The sequence below is a fragment of the Pseudochaenichthys georgianus genome, unplaced genomic scaffold (assembly GCF_902827115.2).
Source record: "Pseudochaenichthys georgianus unplaced genomic scaffold, fPseGeo1.2 scaffold_690_arrow_ctg1, whole genome shotgun sequence".
Taxonomy (NCBI): Eukaryota; Metazoa; Chordata; class Actinopteri; order Perciformes; family Channichthyidae; genus Pseudochaenichthys; species Pseudochaenichthys georgianus.
In genome coordinates, this window is record NW_027263244.1 from 15,705 (window position 1) to 25,890 (window position 10,186).

A 10,186-nucleotide genomic window follows, 5' to 3' on the forward strand; every position below is an offset into this window, starting at 1 on the left:
TTCCACCTCACCAGTTGCCCCCGGGTACAAAGGCAGTGGGGGGAGACGGGTCTCTGCACTCAGCTGATATGAAGCAGCACAAGAGGGCCTCGTTTCATTTCATTTCAAACCTTTATTTAACCAGCCTTGAGATCACAGATCTCTTCTCAGGGAGCCCTGCAGCAAACTGCTCCCACGTGAAACAATAAAGGACATCATATTTACAGGATACATAGTTATAGACATTCACAAGTGCCCATAGTATCAGCAAGCATTTCACTTAGCCTAGCTCTAAAGACATGCAGAGGAAGGAGATGCTCAGTTTCAAGTTCCAAGCAGCTCCTCAGCAGGCTAGAGACCTGAGGGTGAGAGGAGAGACGACCATCAAGCAGACACCCAGGTGTTTGAAACAGGAACCACTTTGAGCACTTGTCCTTGCGTAGTTACAATATCTACAGCAGGCTCTGGGTCTGCTCAGCTTTAGAAAGAGCGTGACCTCGGTTTGATCCACATTAGAAGCAGCGTTAGTTCAGAGCGCTGAGTCTGAGTCGTGTCAGAAGCAGCCTGTGATGCAGCAGCAGCTCCTGACTGAGGGACCTCTCAGAACATCACGGGATCATCCGCATGATGTGAAGTAGCTCCATCCACATGTTCCCCTGAGCTGTTGGTGCAGATGGAGAATAGAAGAGGACCTGACACAGAGCCTTGAGGAACACCATGAGTGATGTGTACCCACTCAGAAGACAGCCCATCAGAGTGAACACATGGACCCTTCAGAGAGGCAGTTCTCAGACCAGCCACTGCACGGCTGGACCTGCCGACACTGAGCAGCCTCTGCTTCAGGATGAGATGATCCACGTGTCCAACGCTTTGGACAGGTCAACAAACAGAGCTGCTATTGAGCTTATCATCTAGATCCTCTCCACATCGTTCACACGGTCATCGTGGCAGTGATGGTGCTGCGCTGCTCTCTGAAGCCTGACTGATGTTTAGACAGGATATCATTTATACATTAAAAACTCCTTTACTTGTTCACTCACTAGGCGTTCGAGCACCTTAGCCAGAACTGACAATTTAGAGATTGGCCTATAGTTATTTAAAATAGTTGCCTCCCCTCCTTTCAGTAAAGGCAAGACATAAGCAGACTTCCATACTTTTGGAATTGTGTTCGTGCTGAGGGAGAGGTTAAAAAGAGAAGTGAGAGGTGGAGCAATAAAATCTGCAGCTATCTTTAAAAAGAAAGGTTCTACGTTGTCCGGGCCAGCCGGTTTCCTAGGATCTAACTTGGATAATGCTTCATGAACAATACCAACAGTTAAAGGAGTAAAACTGAAAGGGTTTTCCAGACCACAGTTGTTCAGAGTCAAGGATTGGAGCGTTCACAGGAAGCCACACAGCCAAACAGAGAGCCACAAGACACAAAGTGCTCATTAAAGCAATGTAGCATAGTAGCCCTGTCTGATATAGTGCCAGATGCTGTGGTGAGGCACGGAGGTAGCTCATTTGGGATATCACCGTGGAAATCGATTTTATGGCTTTCCAAAATGTCCTAGGATTATTCAGGTTTTCTGTGGTAACCGACAAATAGTACTTTGATTTAGCACTTTTTATTTGGGATGTGAAGCTATTTCTTAGCTGCCTAAAGCGCAGCCACTCTACCTCTGAGCCTGATTTCCTAGCCTTAGCCCAAGCATTATTTCTCTCATGAAGGAGACTGGACAGCTCAGCAGAGAACCAGGGATTGTTTCGTCCCTTCACTCTGAATGTACGCAGAGGTGCATGTCTATCTATCATTTTCATAAAACCAAGATAAAAATAAGACCATGCAGTTTCTACATCAGCACACAGATCGATTCTACCCCAATCAAAATCAAACAGATCATGTAACTAAACCCTGCTCCACAAAGTGTCTCTCTTTGTGATGACACGTGGTTTAACCTTTTGGACCTTAGTGTCCCTAATTGTGGCTACAACACAGTGGTCACTCACATCGTTAGCAGATACTCCCACAGATGAGTATTTATGTGGAACATTTGTTAAAATTAGATCAATTAAGGAGGATTTGTTTGGGGACTTAATATTTGGGCGAGTAGGACTGTCTATAATCTGGGTAAAATTCAATGAGGTACACAGGTTTTTAAAATCCTCTGACACAGAAGTGAACCAGTCCCAGTTCAAATCACCAAGCAGCTCTATCTCCTTGTAGGAAAGTTGAGATAACAGTTTTGCCAAAGACGATAAAGAGTCCTTGACAGCCGAGGGAGCCCTGTAGCAGCCCACCACCTGTTGACCCTTTGTTACCTCAATATTCACGGCTACACATTCTAGCTGTTTACTAACAGATTTGGAAACCATATTAGTTACACAAAACTTACTTCTCACATAAATGGCAACGCCACCACCTTTTTTAGGCCGGTCAGTACGATATACACTGTAACCATTTATGTAAATGTCAGAGGCCAAAATGGATTTATCTAGCCACGTTTCTGATAAGACAATGACATCAGCATCAGTCGAACTCGCCCAAATACGGACAACATCTAATTTAGGTAACAGACTACGCACATTTAAATGAATGAAAGCTAGCCCAGATCTAGATATACGATCAGCAGGAGTAGCTAGTTGACTAATACTGCTCGGTGGACCTGGCTGTACATTTCCTGATAGTAACAACAATAAAAATACCAAGCACCTTTTCCTCTTAATCAACACACACACATTGTCAGCTGATCTAGAGTCACCAGCAAACTTCGCGAAAGTGAGATTAGAGTTTAAAAAACAATTCTGAAGGACCATCGTGGCAGGCATGTGAGAAAGACACACATTTTCCGAAATGAATGTCCGCGACAGTGCAACCAGCAATTGTTTGTGCAACACCTCCGAAACTGTACAGGGGATGTCCACTGCGGGCGGCAGAACATACCCGAGTCCAGTAGATTGTTCAGGACGACTAGCGATCTTCTCCCAGTCCAGCACAACAGTATCCACGCTGTTCCCGGAGCAAGGTGGAACCATGCCTCAGCTACAACAGCACAGCAGAGCAGAGCAGGTGGAACCAGGCCTCAGCTACAACAGCACAGCAGAGCAGGTGGAACCAGGCCTCAGCTACAGCAGCACAGCAGAGCAGAGCAGGTGGAACCAGGCCTCAGCTACAGCAGCACAGCAGAGCAGAGCAGGTGGAACCAGGCCTCAGCTACAGCAGCACAGCAGAGCAGAGCAGGTGGAACCAGGCCTCAGCTACAGCAGCACAGCAGAGCAGAGCAGGTGGAACCAGGCCTCAGCTACAGCAGCACAGCAGAGCAGAGCAGGTGGAACCAGGCCTCAGCTACAGCAGCACAGCAGAGCAGAGCAGGTGGAACCAGGCCTCAGCTACAGCAGCACAGCAGAGCAGAGCAGGTGGAACCAGGCCTCAGCTACAGCAGCACAGCAGAGCAGGTGGAACCAGGCCTCAGCTACAGCAGCACAGCAGAGCAGGTGGAACCAGGCCTCAGCTACAGCAGCACAGCAGAGCAGAGCAGGTGGAACCAGGCCTCAGCTACAGCAGCAGAGCAGAGCAGGTGGAACCAGGCCTCAGCTACAGCAGCACAGCAGAGCAGAGCAGGTGGAACCAGGCCTCAGCTACAGCAGCACAGCAGAGCAGAGCAGGTGGAACCAGGCCTCAGCTACAGCAGCACAGCAGAGCAGAGCAGGTGGAACCAGGCCTCAGCTACAGCAGCACAGCAGAGCAGGTGGAACCAGGCCTCAGCTACAGCAGCACAGCAGAGCAGGTGGAACCAGGCCTCAGCTACAGCAGCACAGCAGAGCAGGTGGAACCAGGCCTCAGCTACAGCAGCACAGCAGAGCAGGTGGAACCAGGCCTCAGCTACAGCAGCACAGCAGAGTAGAGAAGGTAATCCCACCGCGTTACACCGGCTATTTAATCCACTTTACATCTCCGCCGGTAGCACAGGCTCGGAGAGGAGCGGCGATACGCGGTGTGAGGAGCGGCGATACGCGGTGTGAGGAGCGGCGATACGCGGTGTGAGGAGCGGCGAGAGGAGCGGCGATACGCGGTGTGAGGAGCGGCGTGAGGAGCGGCGATACGCGGTGTGAGGAGCGGCGTGAGGAGCGGCGATACGCGGCGAGAGGAGCGGCGAGAGGAGCGGCGATACGCGGTGTGAGGAGCGGCGTGAGGAGCGGCGATACGCGGTGTGAGGAGCGGCGTGAGGAGCGGCGATACGCGGTGTGAGGAGCGGCGAGAGGAGCGGCGAGAGGAGCGGCGAGAGGAGCGGCGATACTAATATATGACATGACAAAACTAATATAAAGAATACACTTTCATAATAAGTTTCAGAGACGTGACAGTAATGGCAGGAATAGCCACTAAGAGTTTTCTTTAAAGACCATTCTATGTATAATGCAGGCGGCTTTTTAGGGAGTTGTGAGGCGCATAAATGTGTCGGGGCCTCAAACACTCAAGACACCTTCATGTTCACGGAGACCTGCTTGTTTCCTTCGATTGGTTCACAATGGCTTTGATTTCATTCAAAACTTGTGACGAGGAAAACAGTTGAATGTTCCACACGTTCCCTTTTCTGAGCTGGATGCACACATTGCAACCCTCATCAAAGCGGAAAGGACCAAATTCTGGACGATTATTAAAAATGGATTAGTTAAATACCTGGTTAAGTTATCAGTCCCTTCGAGTTTAGGAATACGCTACATCCCACACGTGAATCTACAACTGAAAGGAGAAAATCTAACATTACATTTCCAAATGTGTAGTATTGAACTCCAACAGGCGTTATCTCTCAGACAGCTCCCTTTGTTTACTCATGCTGCAGATACTTTACAGACTGGATATCTAAACATCCTGCAGTTCCCCTTTAAATGTATAAACTGTACTTTCATCACCGAGTAAAGCCCTGCCTCCCTTCATCCAAACGTGCAAGTGGGCAAGGCTTAACAATGAGTTCACAGACGTTGAGGTTGGTTAATAAATCAATGTTTGAGGATAACGTCAAAAGAATACTGCTTTCTTCCAGTATCCTTCTGAACAACCAGTTTAATAAATAATATGTAAACTCTTTTTTTAAATCTAGGAGGAAAGTGACGTTCCTAAATCAGTTAACTTCATTACCTCATTATGTCTGCTTCAACTTTTAAAACACTCGCTCGACATGTGTAATATTTATAAGAGTTTATTGAAAATGTATTTCGAAATAGAAAACATTGGCCTCCAAAAGTAAACATGTTTTCATGAGGGAAAAACAACAATGGAATGGTTTAGCACAGGGGGGTCAAACTCAAGGCCCGGGGGCCAAATCCGGCCCGCGACTTCATGTCATGCGGCCCCTCAAGAGCTGGCAAAGAATATAATATGTTTGTTGTACGGTTACATGCTACAGAAGCACGTTGCCCATAAACTACATGTCCCACAATGCATCTCAAATTTGACTTTTTTCTCTGAATTTGACTTTTCTTTTTAAATCATTTTGTGACTCTCGCACTGAAGAGACTTCTGCTTTCAGGCGTAGTTAATTATGAAGGTATCACCCTATCCGATGATAATCCAATGCAGGGGCAATCATGTAATATAATACATTATTTGATATCTATTTATATATAGTCTTTAAGTTGCAACCGGCCCTTTGAGTGCAGCCAGAATGCTGAGGTGGCCCGCGAAGACGTGGAGTTTGACCCCCTGGTTTAGCACATAAGACAATAATCTAAATTAAAATCTGCATGCAAAACCTACGGATAATCATTCAGGATAAAGCATCCTTTCATTCATAGAACAGCTGACTCAATCCATCTGGGATTTGCTGGATTAAAACATTACATGCAGGTGAGAACGCTAAATCATGACATCACATGAATGACTTGCATGGTTTGCTGAATCTGGTTTAACCTTCCAGGGAAACATACATTTTACAAAAGATGGTCCAAGTGTAAAAAAGAGCGATGATTAAACATGAAGGTGCAAAAGCTATATTTGATAGAACCCCGACAGAGACATTTACATTACTATTTCCCCATTGGAATAGTTTAAGACGTTTCTTGAGGCACAATGTACGTTTAGTCTAAAAAGATTTCTCCACAACATTCACTTCTTTCCCTTTAGCTCCTCGATGAGATATTTCTCCTCTTTCTCAAGGATTCCGTAGAAGACGTCTTTGCCACGGGGCCCTGCTGCATTCAGGGGACCACTGAAGAGCTCCCTCATCTTCTGCGGAGAGGTTGCGATTACCCGGATTTCACTATGACTCCATGGAGTGATGACTTCTTCCTCAAGGAGCTGGTCCAACATGTCTGCAACGCAGTTCACTCTGTGGATCAGCTCGGCTCTATGTCTATCCACAAAGTGCTCACCTGAGGAAGGAGGGGAGAGTGCTGATGATACCGTGGAGCCAACTTGATACATTTCTAAACTTAGATTTTATTTTCTATAATAGTGATTTCCAATGTATGTGTATTGCCTTAGTTTAACTGCATGTGGGTCCGTGGAAGGTTTCATCATTTGGGATAACTTCACAAACCTGATGCATAATCTGTGTTTTAGAGAAACTGTTAATTATTTGTGGGAATAGTGGATTGATAATGTTGCCATCGAAGCACATCTGAAATAATAAGGTCTTCTTCTAACAATTACAAACTTGTTTTCTCCAAATGCAATTTAAATAAACCTCTCACATCTTCTGCTTTGACGATGGGACATGCAAATGTTCATTTTCTTGCCAAGAATGAGAGAAAAAGGTTGAAATGTCTCAACATCAGAGTTTTATCTTTATTTTCATATAAGGCAAAGAAAGAACCAAAAAAGAATATTTCCCAAGTGTCAAATTATTTGTTTAACAACAATGCAGCAGTTTCTTACATTGGTCTATAGCCTAGACTTTATTTAGAACAAGTAAAGCCTTTTCTAATTCATCATGAAGTAAATTAGCATGTATGTTTTATAGTCAGAGTCTGGGTTGCTATTCAAATCGGATTCGTGACTGATCCATTCATTTTACATACAGGCACTGTGATTGGCTGCCAGTTTAAGAAAATACCGTAAACAATAAGACTGATGGCATTCTATTACTTTCTAAATGTGTTACTGCATTACATCATTTGGGAGAGCAGTAATTATAAACCCTACAATTGAAGTATTTGACCAGAAATATTGGGAAATGTGATTTTGTCCTTAAATGACTGCAGCATTATTCACACTTTTCTTTTCGTCACTGTACATCCAAATTCACATCGTGTCAAGTCAACGTCGTTGTGAATGTGAAGGGTGCAGTTTGAGGAGAAATGTTAACCTGCAAATCTCTCCACTGCCTTTTGTGTGGGGCTTTTGTGAACTAAAGACTGTTCGCTGTCCCCTGACCCGTCTCCTGGGCCGGTCCACCCGTAGCTGCCACTGCAGAAATAGACAGACGAAATATGACGGAGGACAATTTGACATACACGTTTAATGTAGGACACATTAACACTGCCTGCTGTGATTGGCTGTTTAAAATGTGAGCTTGTCTAAACAGCAGCAGGAGGAGAAATGATCTACTCACTGCAGAGGCTGACATGACTCACATTTCATCGAATAGATTTCACTTGATGGATTCAGATTAGAGACCTGTTCTAGGACCTGTTTGCCTTAAGCCTTTTAGCATGTTGCCTCTGATGAAGAAAGAGTAGGGTACAAACTAAAGTGAAACAGTTTGAATTGTTATCATAAGACACAGTCTGTGCTAAATGTATCCGAAGTTTAACTCGATTAAAAGGACTGTGTTTAACTGCTCTATCATCGTATAGTTTGGAGGCTAAAGCCACAACATCCATATTTAAATATATCAAGATTTGTTCACAGCAGAAATGTTGACATGCTGTCTCAGTCAGAAAAACACAGCCTACATGTCGTTTAACCCAAGGTCATGTTGAATGCAAGGATGTGTGTTTGAAATCAACTCACTGTTACGGGATCCAGGTTCTGAGTAAGCCACACCTGCATCTTCCACTGAAATAACAAAGAAACCAACGTTAGAAAGTCGTATGATGGAATTACAGTTTGACACAGGTCTCCTGAGGGTTGTCATGGTTTCCATGTCAGAGCTGCTTTCGGGCATGAGAGTAGCCTGCTATCGATTTAACGCATTGTTTATGTTTATCGTGTGAGTTCTCGTTTAATGCTAAATTGTAAGTTTAATAATGTTCAATGAATGCGTGTTAACAGGCCTGCATGCAACGAGCTTACCTTTTCAATGACAGAAAAGGACGTTATTGTTTAAAGAAAGTGATGCCTAAATAATGTCTTACTGCGTTCCACTGTACCCAGAACTAAATAGGGATATGCACTGACTCGAGAGTCCCTGCTCCCTGCCCACTAGAAGACATGTCCTACACTGTGTAGAAACATAAGAATAAAGGCTACTTCAAGTAACCCTCATCGATTAAACGTTGTTACTTGTCGCTGACATGCAGGGTTCAATGTTCTTCAGGTTCTGTTCTCATTCCGCATCAAACCATGAAGTGCTCACACAGTTGGGCTGCTTCTATGTTGCAATCAATCTCGTTCAGTAAGTCAGCAGACACTTGGACAGCTCCGGTCTCACTGAAAGTGGAAATCAGGACCTCTGTGATCTCTGAGAAGCGTTTCCCCTCCAGCCTGCTGCGCGCGACCCGCGGCTCCTCTTTGCGTGCACGAGCTCGTTGCGGAAAGTGTCAAAGTTGAGCGTTGACAGGTGAGACAACATGCGTGTTACAGCCTTCCGTTTGTCCATTTCTCAGCAACAGATGTGGGACTGCCGGGACTCTTCCTCCCAGACCCGCTGCAGAGGAGTGATGTGTCGGATGTGGGACTGCCGGGACTCTTCCTCCCAGACCCGCTGCAGAGGAGTGATGTGTCGGATGTGGGACTGCCGGGACTCTTCCTCCCGACCCGCTTCAGAGGAGTGATGTGTCGGATGTGGGGACTGCCGGGACGCTCCTCCTCAGACCCGCTGATCACGAGGGGGGAGTGATGTTGTCGGATGTGGGACTAGCGGGACTCTTCCTCCCAGACCCGCTGCAGAGGAGTGATGTGTCGGATGTGGGATGCCGGGACTCTTCCTCCCAGACCCCGCTGCAGAGAGTGATGTTGTCGGATGTGGGGCCTGCGACTCCTTCCTCCCATACCCGCTGCGAGAAGTATGTGTCGGATGTGGGACTGTCCGGGACTTCTTCATCCCATACCCGCTGCAGAGTAGTGATGTGTCGGGTCGCGGACCAGCCGGCTCTTTTTAAGTGAACACGGGAGCCGGTGTTGCAGTTAACGGGAGTCATGACAACTGGCGACTCATTATTTCCGTCACAGAATCCGGGGCGGGTCCCATGGGGACAATTGTTGACTCGCCATGTAGATCGCCTCGTTTGTCGTTACGTTCATCTGTTGCTATACCTGCCTTCCTACGATCCCTTTGATGCACATTCAGTGCTCGGCTGTGAGGCTGTGGGTGAGAGGTGGATATCGTGACGCTTACAGGGAGGTATCGAACATTACAAAGCAGGTGACTGTGTGGATGCCTGTTCAAAATATTGCAAACTTGAATAAATCATTTAAATTATATATTTGTGTCCGACTTTCATTTGTACATCGTTCTTAATGTGATGTATAGCAGCTCTGATAGCGTCCATACCTTCAGACAGCCTCAAAGTAAAACACAAGTCGTTTATTCACATCGAGATGACTGATCACTCATGACAGGTTGTGATCAGCTCCGATTCAATTGTGATATCAATGCTGTAGCTATTCTCCAGGGAGCACGTTTTTGTATGAAATACCTGAATCCCTCTCATCAACAAGACTCTACACTGTGCAGGAAACACAATTATATACATGAAAATAACCCTGATGCATGGGAATGAAACACACACACTATCTTCCGTGGCTATACTGATATGTCACAGTAACGGTCAACCACAGAAAAGTAAGTCCAGCGGAATCAAGCATCCATCCATCCATCCATCCATCCATCCATCCATCCATCCATTTTGAAACTCAACATCAGAATGTCCTGATTCTTTCTGGGTGAGTAGATGGGGTGTCCTTCTATCACCCTGCAGTGAGATGAGTCTTGCATCAGGGAGAGATTTCGTTTTATTCTTATCTAAACACAGGGCTGATAGCTCATATATGGGATTTCAATATGAGATTTCAAAGGACTTTTATTTTGAAACTCCTTACATTTTACATTTACTCGTGGTAGTT

The 10,186-nt window shown here is 45.8% G+C and overlaps 1 protein-coding gene across 1 annotated transcript; it reads right to left on the reverse strand.

Annotated features, from left to right (window-relative positions):
* Nucleotides 1–5,198: 5,198 nt before the first annotated feature.
* LOC117443856 (apoptosis-associated speck-like protein containing a CARD) lies at nucleotides 5,199–8,869 on the reverse strand. The gene is given in 4 exon segments (XM_071202664.1): nucleotides 5,199–6,330; nucleotides 7,913–7,957; nucleotides 8,478–8,639; nucleotides 8,642–8,869. Coding segments are annotated over 4 exon segments (552 nt in total). The 5' UTR covers nucleotides 8,721–8,869; the 3' UTR covers nucleotides 5,199–6,064.
* Between the last annotated feature and the right edge of the window lie 1,317 nt (nucleotides 8,870–10,186).